Source organism: Dromaius novaehollandiae, chromosome 2 (assembly GCF_036370855.1).
Source record: "Dromaius novaehollandiae isolate bDroNov1 chromosome 2, bDroNov1.hap1, whole genome shotgun sequence".
NCBI classification, from domain to species: domain Eukaryota; kingdom Metazoa; phylum Chordata; class Aves; order Casuariiformes; family Dromaiidae; genus Dromaius; species Dromaius novaehollandiae.
The window spans coordinates 130,574,137-130,595,356 of NC_088099.1; the positions used below are offsets into that span (position 1 = coordinate 130,574,137).

Genomic DNA, 21,220 nt, shown 5'->3' on the forward strand with positions numbered 1-21,220 from the left:
TACTGTTTTAAATATATTTAAAGATGCAGATAGGTCTGTTTCCATTCTTTGATTTTGTTCTAAGTATTTCTTTGAGGAGCGAAGGCACAAGTTTGGGAATTGCTAGGAGTTTGCTGTAGATAAAAGAGTTGGTAGAGCCTTGTATAATACTGGAAATAGATTTACTGCTGCAGAAAACTGGTTTTTCAGCTACATATTAGAATATAAATGCTACTAATAATGGATAAGATACTGTTATCCTTGGCTATATGTGACCTGTGTGTGTGTCCCCCTTCTCTCCTTCCCAAGTAGTCAATGAACCAACTTGTCAGTATTCTAGACTTCACTTAGCAGAAAGATTATTACAGAAAACCTAGTCGTAAAACGTGTTTGAACTGAGTGATTCTGAACTAATTTTAAGCAGAAAGAGGTGGGTAGAGTAGTTTTTTTTCTTTGAGTAGATTTGCCAATGATTCTTTATTTGAAAATGTCATACCTAGCAAGCCAAAAGAGCTAGGTAGTGGGCTTGGTTGAACTGAGACAGGTCGTGCATTGTTTCTGAAATTACATCAGAGATGCATACATTATTACCAGTTTTAGGCACGTCAACCTGATTTGATAATCTAGGAGAATAATATTATACTAAACTATTTAGTTGTTTTTATTGTAATTTGGCATTGCAGTGAGACTTTTTTATATAAATCTTTCATTTTCTGTTTGCTGTTTACATACACTGAAAGGGATTAACATTGAAAATGGATGTATTAAAAGCTACTGAAAGTTAATTATACTACTACAGATAGAAAAGAGAGAGCAAAAATACCATAATCTAGGTTTGCTAATCACCACTGTCATTACATCTTCAGCAAAAGAAAATGTAGTGAAGCTTGAGTAGGTCAGAGGTAGTGTGTGAGGCAGAGGCTGCATGAGAGCAAGAAGAGTGGCCAGCTGGAAGCCTAGAGAAGACTCCTGTGCGGCATGTGTGACAGTTTCTCTCAGCAAATCCTCAGCTGTGTGGAAGCCCCATAAGGAGTTTAAATATTAGGAACAATGTTTAGATAACAGTAAGGGCCAAATTCATAGCATATTTTTTTACATAAAATCTCTACGTTTGTTTTATCTCAGACCTACTGACCTGGCAGAAGTTGCCCATGGAAGATGCCAAGCGGGAGCTTGTGGTCAGGGGTAATTGAGTCTTTGAATCATCATTGTCCAACGATGCAAGGGAGCTTGAGTTGAAAATGGCTGCATGTTTCTTCTATTCCATTGTTTGGACAGTTTAAACTTCATTATTTTATTTTTTCCCCCTGAAGTCTGTAGTTGATTTCAGGTATTAATACTTTTTTATTTTAGCTGAATAGGCAGGAGACTTATGATATTGTGCTTGTAGCTAATGGATAGCAGAAATCAGAAAAGAAACATGCTTTGGATATTCGTTTGAAAATATATTCTAATGACTGCTTTTGGGGAAAAACATTTAGCATAATCTGCTTGAAATTTTAGCTCTTTGAGGGAGAGAATGTTTGGGCAGAAGTTTTTTGTTTCTGTGATGCTTATATGGCTTTACTACTGTGAGGCCAAGCTTGGTAAAATTTCTAATAGCTGTCACCATGTAGGCAATAATGTTATTATATAGTTGAGAATATAGTTCATTAAAGCTGTGTTCAAATAAATACTGAATTTTCTAGTTTTTATTATTTACAGGCCATTTAACTAGATCTTACAGCTTTAGTGTACTGCTGCTCACTCATCCGCTTTAAAGTTTTCAATTATCAAGAACCCTTACACTGCTAGGTCATTAAAGACTCGCCTATACCCCGACATGGAAAAGGACAGTTTCACTATTGCTAATGATGAAAGATTTTTTTCTTTTTCTCTTGGTTACCACAGCATTTTTGTCTGTTATTGGAGACAACCGCTAGGATACCTGCAAGGAAGGAGCAAGCCAAGTGAATTCAAGCAAGCCCTTTAAAATCTGTGGTTCCCAGTTTTGCTTCATTTATTTTTTGATTTCTTCTTCACTGCATATGACTTGGATCCCATTCACCTGCTTTAACTTTAAAGATTTTAATTCAGACTGCTTTCTTCTCAAAATAGTCTTCTGTGGTATAAATAGTGTGCATTCACAACATTGACTTGCTTCCTTGGAGTATTGTGTTCTTTTGTGCTTTGGCCATTTCTACCTTCTGATTGCTTAGGATGGCTTCAGTTCTTTAAAGCGCCACTGATTTTACTGTCTTGCATTTGTTACCTAAATAATAGCTTTTTTTTAAGCTATTGTGCATGTATTTTTTCCGATTGTATTGGGGTTATGACTTGGAGTAATACGCACATACTATTGGCATTAAAAAGAGCTGGAAAATCCAATTTTTTCAATAATAAGTGGCAGAATAGTTTCTTCCACCTCTCCCCCAATGAGAAGAGGAACAGGCATGTAAATTTTGGATATAATTTTATGAGCTAGTTTTTTTCCAGTGAAAATGCAGTATGTATTCTGTTCCAATACAGTTATCTTTCAGTTATGTAAAATAAACTTTATTCAGAGTCAACAGCAGAATCATTAGTCTTTAGATGCACAAATCTTTTAGAATTGAGACCTATGCACATGCTTCTTTGACAAGCATTGTCAGTTGTTTGGAGTAGTGTTATAGACTTATAATGTGCTATTTTCTGAATACAATTCTGATGAGAAAATTTTGAAAAAATATTATGTGAGAAATGTTTTTATGGGTCTTCCCTCCTACCGCCACCATCATACTGTGTTCTAAACTTACAGAGCATTTTTCCATTCTGTGGTAAATACTTTGCTCTTTTTCCGTTACTGAGTTTTATAAGAATCCTTTTCCCTGTAAGCTAATGTACAACTTGGTATGGTTTCTATGTTATTATTCTTAAAGCTGGTATCATCAAACTTAGCTATGTATACTGTTGCTGAAGATAACAATTCCATTGTTCTGTACTCAGTTAAAAAAAAGAAGTTATCCTTGACTTCTGCCAAAGTATAATTTTGAATGTTAGTGCCTTGCATGGTGTTGAATAAAACATGCAGCATATTTAGATGTTCAGCAGGAAATACTACTTTAAGATAACTTAAAGGAGAGGGGTTATTTCAGATGTGGGAGAATGCTGGCAGAGGAACCAAGGGAATAATCAGAGCATAAGTAAATTTCAAATGGGAATAGGGAAGATCTTCTACCCTTCAGTATAGTCAAGGTTTAAATCATCCCTTGAATAGGATTACTGGGGCAAACAATGAATTGCAACTAAGTTGGGGGGTTGGTAAGTGTATAAAGCAGTTAAGACCATACTGCCTACAGCAGGGGAACCACCTGCCTGACCTACTTGGCCCATTTTGACCTTAGTTCTTAGGTGTTACTAGTGGTCATTACAGAAACAGTTGTTAAATTTGTAGTTGCAAATGAGATTATCTGGTAATAAGGTGTTGGGGAGGGGGGTGGCAAAGCCTAGAAACCCTGCAAAAGTTGGAGAGCTGAGAATGGAATTATGGATACTTGTAGAAGAAAGTTTTTGGACCTTTTCAGACTTTTTTTGAAACAATGATGGTCTGTACAAGCGTATGTGAAGATGAAATGGAAAATGGGGTTGAATCTCATTTACATTACTCATTTTACCAGCTTTGTGAAATACCTGATGCATTATTTTGCAGTCTCCTACAATGACATGCATCTCCTCTATCCTCTATCTTTTGCTGTGTGTAAAAGCCACATTTTTGTTGTTCATCATCCTTTCTGTGTCTTAGAGTAATCTGAGCTGTCTCCCACAGCCTGTGCCTTCAAGCCTGCCTTCATCTTCATTTTCTAGATAAAGTTTGATTTTGCAGGGAGTATTTTTTTTTCCCCATTTAAATCAATATGTCAGTCACTTTCAATTCATCTGTCATTGACAGGTCGTTTATCTGATGTGAGAATTACTGTTATGTTGTCTTTGTTATAATATGTTTTTCTGCTGGTAATGCTTCTCAGATTTCTGTTTCCTACTGGATATAGTTGTAAAATGACCATGAAAATGTGCCGTGTATTAACTTGAATTTTAGAGTTGGAGGGGGAAGTGGAAACAGTTAGACAGGAAGGAACTCAGGTTTTCTTTGTTCTCAAGGGTAAAATGAAATTGCAAGTCTACTGTCCACCTCATTCATAGTAGTGGTATATCATGTGCTTATCTGCCATTCTAAACTTTTTCATTTCTCAAAAGAATCGATGTTGAGCACTTCAAGGACCTTTCTTTTAGTTTAACAAAGGTTATAAAATATGTACTTTCACAGTGATGGGTTGATGCAACACTGCTTGAAACAGTAGTAACATTTAATTAGACTGACACTTGCAAAACTTCTTTGCTTGTAATTGTATTATACTTCCTTCAATTACAAAAATTTCCATTTTCTGATACGAATTGTTTTGGCCTGTTCTGAAGACGATCTCTTGTAGTATTTTAGGAAAAATGTTGGTAATTTGTCAGAGTATCAGCGGTGCAACAAAGGGCCTAAGCAGTTCTGAGTGGGTTTTTTTGATTTTTGACATTTCTTTGTATTTGCAAGTTCTATTTTAGTTTACAAAACAGGGAATAAATTCAGAGATAATCTGCTACAGCACCAAAATGACAACTTCCTAGTTCTGTTTGCTGTGTTCTTTGGGAATAAAATGAGCTAGTGCAAAATAAAACCACTATTTTTTATCTTTATCTTTCTCAGAGTTACTTTATTTTTGTCTGTTTGCCAGGGGTTGTCTTTGTTTTCCTAGTGCTTTGCTGCTGGAGAAATTTGCTTTAAGTATATAGTTTAACCACTGTTTTGGAACTTGTAAAAGCTGAACAACTAGAGTGGCCTGCTGTCACATCTGCTGCTTTAAGTGCTGCTGCAGGAGTATTTGCAATCAGGACATGCACTGTCTTTTATTGTAAAAATCAAATCTAGCTGAAGAACTGGCTTGCCTTTACTTGCTTAAGCAATTTTCATGCTAATTCAATAGTCGTAACCATTTCTAATCTGAGCAGTGAAAAAGCTCCACTAGAAATTGCCCTTTCCCCAAAGGGGAACAGTTGGCCAGAAGGGTTTGGCATTGCAGCAATGTGGTGCACACGGAGAACGACAATCAGGATTGCACACAAACTGGAGCTTTGAATTCAAAAGTTTTTAGCAGGGAATGAAGACTACTTGTCTGCTTGTGGCTTGTGAGTAGTTTGGGTTATACTCCCTAAATGAGTCTGTTTTTCTCTTTTTTCTTTTTCTCCTTGCTGCTTTTTATTCTCTGCTGCTGCTCTTCTCAGAAGAGGAAAAAGGTTCTCAGACTGTTTTCTGGGGAAGATCATGGAGGCTTTTGAGCCCCTTATAAGAAGGGCCATTCTGCTGGCACTTAATACATGGAAGAACTGTGAGAAACTCCAGTAGTAGCCTCTCCCTCCTCCCCCTTCAAGTGTCAGTCTAATTAAATGTTACTACCATTTCAAGCTTCAGCGTTTATACCTGTAAAATTGGCCATATATGGAACTTTGATCTTTATTTATAGAAAAGCCCTGAGTTGCTTCTTGCTCAAGGTTTGCTTTTCCGTTTTGCCCCTGGTGGCCAAAGTATAGAATAACTTGCAGATACAGAAATACTTGTCATCAGTAGAGTAGTTGACTCCTGTACCAAAGTGATCTTAAGTTCAAATTGTTAAAGAAACTGTCGCGTTTGCTTCAAGATGTTAAATTGAATTTGCAATTGTGTCAGATTTTAATCTGTGTTACAAGCAGTTGACATTGATTTCCATCCCCCCCTCCCCCCGAAGAGGAGAGAAGAGATGATAGCTTAAGAAAAATCATTGCTGTTTTGCTGATATTTTTTCTAATTGTCCCTGTTTCAAGGTACAATTCAGAACAAAATAGTAGAGGTTAAAACAGTGTCTTCAGGCTTTGATGTTACTGTGTAGAAATCTAGTCTCTTATGAGAGTTGGTGTGTTGTCTGAATGTGTTTAAAAAAAAAAGGGGAGGGGAGGGTTGATGTTATTCTTCCTTCAGAAATTAAAGTACAGAAAAAGCATTGCTTACATAGTATTTTTGTTGAAGGCAGGTGCATCATTTTCTATACAAAAAAGTGTTTTCTTTTTCTCTGAAGTCTTGGATTTCCTCTATGTTCAGTGTGTTTTATCCAGATTTGAAATATCACCTTGTCTTCAAGTTAAATACCATTTTATAAAATGAGTTCAGAATTCTGGATAGTAATCCAAATATAAAATAGTAAAAATGTTTATTAGCCTGGCTTCACAGTTGAATTTTGATAACTTTCAAGCAGCTTCTGCATGTGTTGTTTTAAACAAAACCTTACTATGAAAAAAGATAAGTTCTAAGAGTGGCAATGTTAGTCTTTCTATTCACCCAGACTAATATAGATGTAGTAAAGACGCTTCTGCTTTTGTGTTGGGTGTCTGTCACACACATTTTTCATGATACTAATATTTCCTGACGTTTCACAGGCAAAATACATTAGATTTCATTGTCATTATTATTTGGATTATTATCTGAGCAGAGCTTTAGGATTCCCTTCATTTCTCTCTTTTACTACATTTCATTCTGTGTTCAAAATAATTGGGCATTGGGCAAGAATCGGCTCACTTTTAGTTGGAAAGAGCATGAAGGATGTGAAGCCATACTACAGGGTATCTGTTGGTTGGTGGTGCTGTTTGTAGGACAGGCTTCAAAGCACCTTAGGAAGGAAGGTTCCTCAATAGGAATGTTAAGGTAGGAGGTAAAATGATAAAAGCCACAAGGATGCTGGAAGGGAGGAACAGAATTTCTGCTCCTTTCTATTGGGAAAGAATCTGTCCTGAAGTGAGCAAATGGATTAGAGATCAAGAGCGGTACCCTGGTAGGGAGCCATACTTTCCAAGCCTTTCCTGGACTTGGTCGTCTACAAGAATTGTATCTTGTTTGATTGGTTTGGTTTCGTCTTTTGTTTTTAACTCTTGTTACTTATTGAGAAGATCTGGAGTACTGAATTATTTTTGTTTAGTCGTGGACGTCCCAGATTTGAACTGATTGCGGACTACATGTGTCTCGGATAAAACTATCCACTGGGTCTTCTCGGGAATAAGCAGAAGGACTGCCAGTCACCTCAGAAATAACCTTTCTGTTTTGGGTCAGCATGCACTCTTTAGGTTCACTTTCCTCTACATTAAGCAAGTCTGTTCCTAAATATATTTGATACTGGGTGTTATCCTCAAATAAATAGGGCTGCTTAATATTACTAATGATCAGTGGTAAAATATCAAATTTAGGAGGCTGCCTGATGTCAAGTGAACCAGTATAGCTCTGTAAAATGGTAAGGGAGGGGTAAGACATGTACAAAGTGCACTTTTGCTGCATGAGAGCTTAGTTAAAAATAGCAATTCCTTTTTTCAGAATCGATCAATACCACTTAATCAAAGGTTATACACAAAAATCTAGGTAATACATTGATTTCAGTTGATCGGGCTTTTAAAAGATATTTGTAACACAATTTTGTGCCTTTCCCTTTAAATGGAAGGAAAAGACTGTGCCTGCATGTGTGTGTGGTGAAGGTTTTTTGTATTAATATCCTTTGCGTGTTTGACCAGTATTTGACATTAAATGGTTTTCCTGAGATGACTTTTTTTAAGCATATATGCTCTTTTTTGATCCTGTACATCTTTATATAAGAATGTAATTTTACAGTATAGAGAAGTAAGTCCATGAAAACCAGTATTTCCTATGATTTCTGTGCTATTTAACCAGAGGATACAAAGACACGTACTCATGAAATTGAAGATGTTTCTTAAAATTAGTTCAGTAATCTTAAAAATATTTTAAAAATATATTGTGAAATGTGACTTAGAATATCTCACCAACAGCATTAAACTATCAGTCTTTTTGTTTTATTTTAATGTGGTATGAAATAGAGGTGCTTTTTTTCACCCCTAGTCATTGCTTTAGTATCTAACAGTGTTTAAAATTAAAAAAAAATTCTTAAAGCCATGAAGGCTATGTGTAGGAAGCAGTAATGGTGATTTCTTCACTCCTCATCTGTGAAATCCACATTTAACAAGTGGCATATTCTTTATGGATAGCTGAATAGTTCTAACAATATTTGGGTTTTTCTCATTTCTGTAAACATGAGCCTTGAAAGGAGGGAGAGAATTACAGAAAATTTATTCTTTCCTTTCAACATAACACATCCCTAAAATATTTCTGCTGTGATTTGGTTGGCATGGCTGGATGCAAATTTAAGTGTCAAGTTTTGACTATAACTTCTAATAAAATTTGATACAATTTGCAACCAATACAAGAGAAGAGTAGAAGCTCTTATGAACCTGCTTATAAGCATGCGCTTGTTGTTTACTGATCCTGGTTTCAAATAATATTTGCCTAAGTAGTTTCACTTTCCATCTGTTATGTTATTTTAATTATATATTTGTGATTATGATGCTGTTTGCGTAACTGTGCTTTTGTTTCATTTTACAGAGGAAATAAAGGCTGAAACAGAAAAGCAAAGGTATGTAATAGTTCATCACATTGACCAGTAGTGAGCAATAGTGCTTTGACTGCTTAAAATGTTTACTGAGCTTATTATGAATAGTGAGTTAGGGGCTCACTCTGAAAAGAGTTCTCAGTCTATTTTGTAAGGTTGGAGGTATCTGGGAGTGTGTGAAGATGTGCTACTTATGGTGCAAGGCACAGGAACTGGGAGTCAGGACAGAAGAGCTTGGAGGGCATGGGCTGAACTTGTCTGGCCAAGGCGGGCAGGAGCAGGGATCAAGGTTGGATGAAAATTTTGTAGGTAACACAGAAAAGTAAATATGGATGATGAGGCTGAGATTAGAAGAATTTTGAAAGGGACTTGGAGACTGCTGAGGGGGGAAGACCTAGAATACAAACAGAAACAACAAACTCTGAGGGACTGAGGCTGCAGGGAGGGAGTGGGAATGAGTGAAGACGAGTAATTTGAAAAAGGTAGGTGTGTGGGAAGGATGTTGTTAGGGAACAGGTATGGAAGGTTCTTTGATTCTGGAGATGATTCCTCTAGAATTGAGACTAGAAGCCGATACTGATGTTTAGCAGTCTTCAGTAAATTTTTTAAGTATTTGTAAGCTGTGGAATTCGTTTTTAGTACTTAATTGCATGTTCCACAGGATCTCCTTCCTCCTTCAGTGCATGTTACTAACCGTTAGTCAGGGTTGTGTTTGCTGAAAGAATGGGATCAGCAAGCAAAACTGATGAAAATTGTGTTTATGGTCTAAAGAGTAGACTGTTGCCTAGGGACCTGTGATCTATCCTGTAACTGGATTCCTGTTTTAGGCAAAGCATTAAGCAACAGTTGTCAAAATTGGCTGCTAATGGTTTGTGCCTTGTGTTCCAGGCTTCTGAGTTGAGATTTACGAGCTTTGCTTTGTGTAGTAGCAGTAGTTGCTTTGTTTCAGATGTAAAGGATAATTTAATATCAAATATGCTTGAACAATTTAGGTTAATGGCTTTTTGAATTGGTCATGTGAAAATTACTGGATGCATCTTATTGAATTCTTGTGCTTCAGTTTCCATCAGCAAAATAAAGACAATGCCATCAGTTCATAGTAAGGTCGTAAAAATAAATTTAATGTATATGTCCTGTTCAGGTAATTTTGCAATGAGCACTGCATACAGTCTCAGACAGAAAGTAATAATTTGTCTTTGTAAGTTTTGCTAAACGTACTGTAAATAAAGCAAAGTTCACATTTTGAAGAATGAGAAGAAAAAAATGCTGAATGTTAAATATTCAGTAAGTGATATTCATTCTCCATACTGCATATGGAAAAGTAATAGCTGATCCTGTAGTTAAATACCATTCTAAAACTGATGTGGGAGCTAAATTATAACAACATACACAGTGATGGTTCAGCCATTTCTGAACTTTTGGGTGCTTGACTTCTGTCCTGGTAATTGTTTAAGTTGTGTTTTTTGTGTAGAATGGCTATAACTCTTACCTGTTTATATACATGTTCTAAAATGGATCGAGATTTGTTTTTTTCACTGGTGTCTTTATTCTGACAGTAGATTTTCAGTGGTCTTTTGCTGCTATGAAAGCATTGCTGGACGTGGTAACTGTGAATGGGTTTAGCCTATTCTTATTGTAGAGCCAAACTGTTCTTTGTAGGTGCAGTAGAAAATATTCTTTTTCCAGGTCTTAGAATAGAGAAACCTCTTAGCTTATCAAATTATTTTCAGCTTATTTCTATAAGTGAAATTCATATATTCTAACAAAATAATAAGGACTTCAAATGATGATTGTTTAAATTTTTTCCAGTTCCCATTCTAGGAAATCGGTCTCACAGCTAGGCCAGAGTGCGTTGAAAAATAAATCATTTCTACGTGCCAAAAGTTCTGCATGGAAAAACTGCTAGCAGTAATTTATTACTACTATTAGTATTACTGTTATTTTACTGTCTTTTTTTAAACCAGGAGCAGTGTTTGGCTGCAGGAGGGAGGGCTATGGAATAGAAAAGGACAAGTTGCCGTACATAACTGTTACACTACGGATGCTGCCAAAATCCTTTTAAAAACTCACTGTTTGATATATACATCAGCCTCTTTCTGTGGCTGGTATGAAAATATCATCCTATTTCATAATCCTTAGGCTTGGTGGATCCCATGGTGGAAGAAAGCTTTGTGAGGTACGGTTTCTCACAGTCAGCTGGAAAAAGCATCTAAAGCTCTTTCTTGGCTGACATTAAGAAGCAAAGACCTTTTGGGATTAGTTCAGATGTTTGCTTCATCAAACTTCTTCCTGGAAAATCCTTTCTCTTCCCTTATTTTCTCCTGCCCTGACATGAGTAAGGTGATGAGCCTACTGAATTATCTTTATTACTTTATTATTATTTGGGGGATGTTTTTCTAGCCTTCAATTAAGAGAAGCTTCAGGCTTCTGCAATAACTTACTGTGAAACAGGTCCTTCATTTTTTGAGGCTCATCTTGCCCTGTTCCTCATTTCTGGAAAATTCTGGCTTTATTTCTGGAGCACTCTTTTAACCTAATTTTAATGATGCCAAATGAGCATAATCGCTAGATGAACAGCAACCTGTTGTAGGACATGAGCAAGAGATACCAGCCTTCCACTCTTCAGAGGAAAGCATTTACAGGAATTTCAGAGAGGTTTAAGAATATGGAGAGATGTACTCCATGTGGAACTCATCTGATTTGTGTGTTTGTCCAGAAGAGCTGCGTTTCCAGCAAAACGATATTGAGCAATAAATAATGTTTTTTGTCTGCCTGAAAAATAGACCTTTGCTTTTCTTCAGGAAGAAGAATATATAGGGACAAATTCTTAAAGCTCAGAAGTTATTAGTAGAAAAGCAGAATCTTAACACTAATAAGTCAATATTAAGACATGGAATTTAGGTACCTTTTTAAACAAGGTTAAATCCTTAACAAGGAGGATTGTTTGAATATCGTACCAAGCATCCTTTTTTCAAGGATCTGGTCCGTTCCATGGAAAGCTCAAGTATTGATCTTTCTTCACATTGATTAGTTTGAGGTTTTCTCAAATTTTGTACAGTTACAGTCATCTCAGATCCTTTGCCCAAGGGAGGGTATGTTGGTAACCACTGATCTCTAGAATTTTGCGGTACTGTGTGAAGCACATGTAGAACAAAGATTTTCCTTTTTTCCTGAGCATGTCCAGGATTGAAATGAGACGTGATTTAATCTCCAAAATGCATGTAGTTGGGGTTCTTTTTGTTTTTTTGAAATACTAAAGCAAACTTGTATTGTAGTACCATAGCTCAATACCACTTAACTTTCAGGATCATCAGAAAAAGCACTTCCAGTGAGTTGTGTTTTTCTCTGAGTTGTGTTTTTCTCTGCTCTAGTAGTAAAATTTCTACCTAGACTTCTCTGGGAATTATTCTTGAATGTGGAAGAGCTATTGAACGGACTTCCCTTCCTCCCCTCTGCCTTCACCATCCATGTAATAAGAAGAGGCTTTTTTCTGTTTTTAGAGGAGACAACTCTTTATGCCTTCAAACCAGCAGGGACCACTGAAGATCTCTGTAGTGTGGAAACGGGTTGGTTTGCCTGATCCAGAAAGGAGACAGATTCAGTATAAAAACTGTTAAGAATATTTATGACTGTATTACCTTTGTGTTCGTTTTGTAGAAGGCATTCTTTCCTAATGTCAGTTTTCTTGATACTTTATTTGATTCATAAATACTGTGAAGGTGAGAATTATTTGTGTGATCCCTTACAACGTTCTAACTAAATCATTCTGTTTAGTCCTCCTCACGGAGAAGCAAAGCCTGGTTCAAGCACGCTTCCACCTGTGAAATCAAAGACTAGCTTTATTGAAGCTGACAAGTACTTCCTACCGTTTGAACTGGCATGCCAGTCGAAGTGCCCCAGGATTGTTAGTACATCTCTAGATTGTTTACAGGTCTGTATGAAAATGAGCTTTAACTGTCAACTGCAAGATTTTGTTAGTTTGAAGGAGGTAACAGTTATAATCTAACAAGGAATGTTTTTCTGTTATTTCACCTGATGGTGCATGCAACCAAATTGAATATATTTCAGACAAAAGGTGAACGTATGTCTTATTATTTGTTACATAGTGTATGTATGTATATTTCTGTGTATACACATATAACCACAAATAGTTGCACGTTTGGATCAATTCTGTTTTATCAATGTACAGCTACCTATTTTAATGTGTACATATTTCTGTATGTTGAATTACTATCAGTAACTTAAATGAAAAACTGAAACTTCACTAGCATAGCAGGTATATCATTGTTAAATTCATTTGACATTGTTTATAATTACAGTAAAATACTTTAAATTTGCAATGTTTCATCTTTCAAAACTCAGAGGTTTGTTGCTCCTGTAGTGTTTTCAGAACAATGTCTGCAACACAGAAATCTGCCGTTCTCTTCTCCTGAGTAGCCTGACAACAATGAACTCAATGAATATATTTACATTCACAGGCACATGCATACCTGGCATGCTGTCGCACTATGATGCCTTGCTACTCTGTATATTTAAGTAGGTAGGCCATGGAGATTTACAAATATTCTCATGCCTGAAGTGTTTGGAAGAGAATTTTGTTAATTTTGTAATAAATACTTTTTCAAAGTATTGAAGATCTATAGAAAGGGACAGTAGAACGCTTAAAAACAGAAGACTAGTTAGTACTTTGAATAGAAACTGTTTGTGGTTGACTTATTTGGTATTAAAAACATTAGTGTGCTGACTACGTATGAAGACTTACATGATATGAGCTATTTAGAATCTTGTTTGTTTTGAAATCATTGTTAATTTAATTACTGAACCGAAGATTTAATACTAAGCTTGTGGACAAACTTTGTAGTGCAGTTGCTGAGTGAAAATTGAATAAATGTGGGGGACTTTTTTTTTTAAAAAAAAAAAATCCTTCGCATTTTATGAGATTTGGGGTAAAATTTACTTTTTAAGTATTCTGTTCAAATTAGTGGTATCAAATGAATTTATATATTCTAATAAAAGGCTGACTTATTTTTAAGCTTTTATTTCTGTTTTTTTTCCCTCCAGAAACTTATCGCATATGGGCATTTGACAGGGAATGCTCCAGACAGCACAGCTCCAGGCAAAAAATTAATTGACAGAATTATTGAGACAATATGTGGCTGTTTTCAAGGCCCTCAAACAGACGAAGGGGTTCAACTACAAATAATAAAGGTAATGTGATTAAATACTACTTCCAGTATTTATAGTAGTGACAGCAGGAAGATATTCATGGTCTCAGAATTCAAAAGCAAGAATGTTTAATTTAAAAATGTAATTAGTTTTTTTAATATATTCTTGATCCTGTTTCTTTAAGACAGAAATTCCCTGTCTTCTGCTTCTTTTTCCACACACTCTCATTACTTTTTGAGTGAAATCATGATTGTGATACGAAGTTTTGTGCACAGAGCACTAGGTGGAATTTCATTCACAGCAGATCAGTGGAGTTCTCTTAATTGTGCAAAATTACAGTCAAACGATCCTGCTCTCCCAGTGGGGAAGGCAATGATTAAGAAGCACATTTTTAAATCACTTTTGAAATTATTATATGAAATGCAATTAGAGCTGGCAGTCAGTTGTTACCATGGTAGCTTTGTGCTACTGTGTCACAGACTTGTGCTTGAAGGAGGTCTGGAGTTTCTCTGCATATCTTAGGTAAACTTTGCATGCAGAGTATATACAAATAAATGCTTTTGCAGAGCTGTAGCTTTTCTGATTCTACTCAGTAGTCCTGGGAATGCCAGCTAATGGAGGCTAGCCACCTAATTGAAATGTCTTAATCTACTCTTCGAATGATTGTGGTGATGATGATGAGCAGTAGCGAAGAGTACAGTAAAGGGTGATTATGAAGAATGGAGAGTTTGTTAGTTTGTGTTTTGTGCATAGGAGTCCTGAGGCATTGACATTTCTTGCAGTTTAGATTTACTTATTTTAGTGCAAAGGAGGTAGTTGGTTCCCCTATTCCTTTTCATAGGCTCAGCCTTCCTTTTTCTTGACGCCCCACTTCTCCAGCGAATAGTCATAACATGTTAGTTTATGCTGCTGTTGTCCAGATTTGGTGTTCTGTGTGCTCAAGCATTCAAGGCATTTCTAATCTTGCAAAGGGAAGTTTTTGCTGATTTAGATTTTCAGTGACCGAAATGTGGGTATCTCCCTCTTGCTTTAATGCCTTCTCTAAATGCTTGATTGTTTTAGCCCTCTCAGCCCTTGATCCATACCTGGGCCAAGATGTAAAGAAGTTAACTTCCTGCCTAAAAGGGGATGTCTGTGGGCTGAAATTCTTTCTGTCCAAGAAGACTGTTGAGAATGTTAATTCTTCAACAATTTTAAAATGCATTAAGTGTATGAAGGCACTAAATGAGTTTATTTTTGGACTTTTTAGACTTTGCTAGTTGTCAGGTGTGCATTCTTGGGAAAGTGGAGTGTACTGTTTTGATTTAGGCTTTATGTTTGTCCAATGGCTGTACACTATGAAAAGCATCAGAATTAGAAATAATTTTCTGGATGAAAACTATTCCCCCTGACTTCCTTTAGGGAAAATGATACAACTGCTAAGTCAGTTGTGTTTTTTGATGCTTTGTAACTCTTCAGTTCTGGGCTGTTGACCCAGCTTCCCCAGTATGATTTCAAGGATGGATCATGTGCCTTTTTAAACTGTTCTGTGGTCCTGATGATTGATATATTCTCTAGGAATTTGAATCCCTTCAGGGAGACAAGGCAGGAGGCCAGGGTCCCCTGCTTTCTGGGCAGGCACTGTGAAAAAGCTATTACGCATGCCACAAGCAGCCCTCCCAGTAGGGCAGCTGCATCACTAGCACCACTGTAAAATGCGAGAACCCAGATCGCTCGGGCACCTTCCTCTCTGGAGGCTTTTCCAGGTTCTGCATGTAGATGGCACCTATGTAGCATGCAGCCCTCAGAGACCTGGGAGCCAGAGCTGGGTAAGAGTTCGAATGTGGTGGTGTTTATTGGCTTCTGGATGGCTTTCTGACAGACGGCTTTTGAGGTTGTGGTGGAATCATCCTAAGCAGGTTCCTAACGACCAGAGCGGCTTCAGTGCTCTGAAAGCACCCCTTTCTGCTGACTGACAAGGAAGTAATCCTGCCGAGGCCAAGGGGCATAACTTGTCTCTTTTTAGGTGTCTAAGCTCAGAGATGTATCTGGCAGTAGTGTGACAGCCGGGGCTGTTAAGCAACAGTTTCTTTTCTGTCCCTGCTTTTTGGTTGCATGTTCTAATGCCTGTAATTGCCTCTCTTCGTCTGCAGACTCCATGAAGAACCAGACTGGGAGACTGGCCTGTTCCTCCTTTCCCCTTGTAGCTTAGTTTCAGTTGGTGTAATTTCGATGTGAGGCTGTGCAAACACTTAGAGTGTACTGGAGGGGATGGCCAGAGGCAGACAGGTAATTAGGCTAGTGCTGCCATTGCAAGTTGCTTAATTAAATTATGTTTCAAGTAGTTCCATCAAGAGAGGCTTTGTTGCCTTTAGGCTTGCTCTGCTGTGGCATTTGCGGCTTGTGTCTGTAAAGTTGCTCTTGACACCTGCAGAGCTGTTAGTTGAGGTTCTGTTTACATTTCTGCCTGGCCTTTTTGTTCCAGAAGAGTTGTTATGTATTATAAAATAAACCCTAAAAAAAAAAAAACCAAAAAAAAAAAACCCACACTATAAAGATAGAGTAGGGATGGGGAAGAAGGATGGCAGATGAGAGTTCGTGCAAACATCCTCTCTGCTTAACTGAAGCCTGTTGCTGAAAGAGGTGGTCTTCTGCTCATCTGTGTCCCCTCTTCCTGTCTCGTATTCGTTGAAAATTTCTGCTAAACTGTGAATACCAGAGGAGGAGAAATTGCATTGAGACATGACGTAGGCATGCGTAATAGCCTGAGAATGGCTCTTAATTGGCAGGAATATGAGAGATATTAACAAAAGGTCAAACTTAAAAATGGTGTTCAGTTTATAAACATGAGTAGTAGCCGTTAAGGTTCATTACAGTGCCTGAGAAGGAAAGAACATGATTATTAGGACATCTGTAGCAATACTGAACTCTTCAGTAGTTAGGCATCTACAATGAGGTGCCCTGTTGGAAAGACTGAATTCTCACTTTGCACAGAAGATGGAGTTATTAAATGAATTTGCATTAATAAGTGAGGCCATCAGGAAGCATGTCTGTGTGTGTGTATCTGTATAAACGTGTCTTTGCACACACAAACCCTTATCAGGCGGTGTGAAAAGAACTATGAGGTAACCAAACTTTAGTACTCATGACAAGCATAGTGAAGAAATTTATGAAATTGCAGCTGTTATGCCAGTTAAAACAAAGTACATAATCCACCTCCAGCCTTGTCTCCTTTTCCTGTTCTGTGGCAGTATTGAATCATTGCAGAGGCAAGTAGAGTTAAGGATGCTAGTACGAATTTCAGCTCAATGCTTCCTGGTTTTCAGAAGGCCAGTGACATGCAAACTGAGTTTGGTGGGAGGAACAGTTCCAGTGCTGGCAGATCTTAATTCCTTTAATGAAGCCATTGTCTATAGTTTGCTTTGCTCAGTTGCTTGGGGGTTGTAATAAAAATAAAAAAAATAAAGCTTTTTAGTTGGCGTTTAGACAGTACTAGTCTGTAGACTGTAGCATGAGATGCTGTTTAGTGGTCATACAGATAATGGTGTACTCTCTCCAATGAAAAATGTAAGCATAGTCATCTGTATATGTACCTCCATATATCTACTGATGAGAGAACTATGATGCAGATGTAAAATAAGAAAGGACCTTGGGCCATCTGCTCTGGGAGTAGAATTCAGGACTCCTGAGAGGCAGGTCAGCAAGGTGGGTTTTTGTCTTCTTCCCATTAAGCTACACAGTGGTGGTATTTTGTTGTTTTGTTTTGAGGTATCGTCTTTTTAAGTGTTTGAGTGAGAAACACGCTCGTCTGCATGTTGATGCTATGTTTTGACAGAGATGCTGATAGCATCTGTGAGAGAATTTAGACATGGTTTGATGAATATATTATACAGCGGTTAATAACTTCGTTTTTAATTGTGAGAGACATTCCAATGTATGGGCTTTCCAGTGCTTCCATTTTCCTCATGCTTTCTCTAAGCATCCCATTAAATCATTAGCTCTGTCAAAAACTTAAATGCATACAACTTCTCCTTGATTTCTGGCACCCACTGGTGTATGCATATTTGTTCCATTATGGACCGGGTTCTTCCCCCTTCCTTCTACACCCCAGCATTTCCCCCACCTTTCTGGCAATATCTTTGCAGCCAGTCCTTAACTTCCATCTGCCTCTATCTCTTTTTAATCTAGCCTACCCATACCTCACATAAGGATAATGTGTTCCTTAATCATGTATTACCTGATCACATGATTTTTTTCAGAGGCTTATATGCATATGTTTTGTAAAATAAGAAAAGCAGAAACTAGCTGAAATGGAAAGAAAGAAGTGACTCTGTAGAGAGAGGGAAACGCAATACTCTAGCATATATCCAAAGAGTGTTTCGCATGAGCAGTTGTCCCAGTAGTAACTGCCTAATCACATACTGAATCTTCATTCTTCACACTTACGTTTATTTTTAAAATAGTTTTTGAACTCTGAGTTACTTTTTGTATTTTAACCAGTAGTCTGTTTTTTCATGTTTTGTGTCTAAAAAAATTCTAGAGTGTTTTTATTAAGCGCCTGTCTTTAACTCTATTGGTTACTTCTTGCCTACTAAGTGCTATGAAAAAATTGAGTATATTTCCTAAATATGTTAGTAAAAACACTCTCAATCTAATAACTGGTATGTGTGATGTTCAGATATGGCCATGATACTACATGGGAAAACATAATTGAACTAGAGTTCAAGATATGTACTTACTGCTTTATATTTAAAAATAATCCCTGATTGATATTTATTTGCACACTGTTTCATTGAAAAGTTTGACTGGAATGTTTGTATGTATATGTTTGTGTGTACAAATGTGTATTCTTTAATTTTAGGCTTTGCTCACTGCGGTAACATCTCAACACATAGAAATCCACGAAGGAACAGTGCTGCAGGCTGTAAGAACATGTTACAATATCTATCTAGCAAGCAAAAACCTCATAAATCAAACGACAGCCAAGGCCACTCTCACGCAAATGCTGAATGTCATATTTGCACGTATGGAAAACCAAGCAGTAAGTATCTTGGTATCTTTAGTCTTTATAGAAAATAGTTCTTTAAAAGCAAACTAGCTTGAGAGATTTGTTTTTTCATTATTAGTAAAGTTCATAGTCTTTCCTAATTTAAACCCCAGGTGAATGAAGTACTTCTTAAAAAAATCTGTTAACTTGCATTGTTTCTTTTGTTTTGCCCTCAGATTGGTGGGTGTGTGTGCGTGCGTGTGTGTATAAGGTTTGAACTTCTCATATTGAGTCTCCTATAGTTAATGGATGTGTTTGACTTCAGTTTCTATTCTCGTGCTGTCAAGAGATGTAACACTACCTCTTCACAAGAGTGCCTGTGGAATAGGCTAGTTTTTGTGAAATGCTCAAATGTTGTGGTGATAAGCACCAAAGGAGTAATCCATGATAAAAATAATGCTTCACAATCAAGTAATCACTTACATTCTTGTAATGTTCTTATGTGTAATAGTCAGTAACAGGTACCTACCTATATGTCACTGAAACTGTCACTGTGAGTAGTCAGCAGGGTCCCCAGCATATGCCCTGTGCCTTCTACTGCCGATAATAATGATCAATAAGGCAAAGTAATTGTTTTAATTCCTATAAAAGCCAGGTGGATCCCCAGATCGGAGAACTACTTGAATTCGTAGCTACTTCTAGAAGTAATTTGGCTGCATTATTGCAAACTCTAGCAGTTTTCTTTCAGAATATGTAGTGGATATAAGTTTACACCTACTTTTTTTTTTTTTTTAAGAAGCAACTATTTATTGGCATATGGTACCATCACAGTCATATATTTACAATACATCATATTTATGGTAGGGCAAGGCACAAACCATACAATACATGAGTGCTTTGAGAAATCTGTGCACTTGGTGTCCTTTTAAGCAACTTAATATAGGATAGGATTTATTAGCCTACAGTGGAAGTCTTAATTTTTGCCAGGCTGTCCATCCAGTCTCTACGTAAATTGATAAATGTTTCTGCTTGTCTTGCACACACAGGACAGTTATTTTAATATGCAAGCTATGAAATGGTGGAAGCAATTACTTAATATGTAATTAGAAGGGCTGTGTCTACTCAGAGATGTATAGTACCCTGAAAGATGTAGCATAGAAAGCTTTAAGTGGAAGAGTAAATGGCAGAGTTCATAGTTAAGTTACAAAATTTTTGATAAATGCTACACTTTCCAGGATAGAAAGATAGCTCTTTAGAGCATCACATCAAAGAACACCCTGCTTTGCTTTGGTTTGACTTTGGTTGCTGTTGCCCTACCCAATGAGCTATATTACAGGTTCCAATCCAAGAAAACATGAAACCAAAATAGTTTTTATCTTAAAATTTTAACCTGGCACAATCATTTCTTCCTAGGGGTCTGTCTTCTCTAGTATTTTGCAAGTGTTATTCCTTCGGTTTTCAGCTCCAGCTTTTTTTCCTGGATGTTTGCTCAGTCAGTTTACCCTTGTTACTTCAAGTCTTTCTCTTAATACCACAGGCTCATAGTATAGCAGAAGATGGCTCTGAGTTCTCCCACGTCTGTCTCTGTGAGATCTTTTATTTAATTGTTTATTTTAAGCCCTGCCTTGATGTTTCTTCATGCAGTCATTGTATACTGTCAGGCCTCCAGGCTGAGCTTAGATATAGGGCAGGCAGATGACTCTTGTTCTTGTAATATGTCTAATTTACTTATCCATCTTCCATAGTGAAGATATGGTAAGTGTAATGTGCATAGTTGGGAAGCAGCTCTCTTACAAAAGGTTTATTCTTTGATAACAGAAGTAGTTGTAATGATACAAATGACTCATTTTCTTAAACTCTTATGGCTTTATTAAGGCAATATGTAAACAGAGATGATAGGGAGTGCATGTTTATAAAACACATATACTATGCATACAGCTCATATTTTGTTCTGATGGTAGAATTTTTGTGCAATTGCAATATTCTTCTAGCTTCAGGAAGCCAAACAGATGGAAAAGGAAAGACACAGACAGCAGCACCATCTACAGCAGTCTCCAGTAAGCCATCATGAGCCTGAGTCACCTCAGTTGAGACACATTCCAACACAGACTGATCAGCTGTCTAAAGAGCATGAGAGGGAGCTTGACCACAACACAAATGATCTGGACAAGAACCTTCAGGAAGATACAGAGGCAGAAAATGGATCTGATATTTCTGGTGCTGAAAATGAACAGACAGAAGCTGATCAGGCTACAGCAGCAGAAAGTAATCAGTGTGTATTTGTTTCATGGAGGGAGGGAATAGGTTTGTAAAAAGAAAGGATGAGGACTCCCCCTGCTCCTGCCCCCGCCCCTGCCCCCATATAGATATTTTTCATACAATTGATTAAAACAGAATGTCGGCATTGTTACCACTGTTAAGCTTTATCATGAATATCGTTTATTCCGACATTTATCCTGTTGTGGTCACTATAGGAAACATGCCTCTTTGCATCTATGTAATGTTGGGAAAGTCTTTGAAAATAATATTTGAGAAGCAGTAACTTTTTAGTGTCTAACTTGCATCAATTTTGTATATTTACATATTTTCTGCATAGGTCTGCATATTAATTATCATTTACAAGTTAAATGCT

General features: G+C 37.1%; 1 protein-coding gene across 2 annotated transcripts in view; it reads left to right on the top strand.

Moving 5' to 3' along the window:
• The window catches only part of ARFGEF1 (ADP ribosylation factor guanine nucleotide exchange factor 1), a 91,013-nt gene that overhangs the window by 20,820 nt on the left and 48,973 nt on the right, over positions 1-21,220 (top strand). For both annotated transcript variants that reach the window (XM_026115256.2, XM_064507431.1), the window contains exons 2-6: positions 8,450-8,480; positions 12,231-12,387; positions 13,518-13,664; positions 18,463-18,642; positions 20,580-20,853. In XM_026115256.2, the coding sequence (XP_025971041.1) occupies positions 8,450-8,480; positions 12,231-12,387; positions 13,518-13,664; positions 18,463-18,642; positions 20,580-20,853 (789 nt within the window). The remainder of the gene's footprint in view (positions 1-8,449; positions 8,481-12,230; positions 12,388-13,517; positions 13,665-18,462; positions 18,643-20,579; positions 20,854-21,220) is intronic.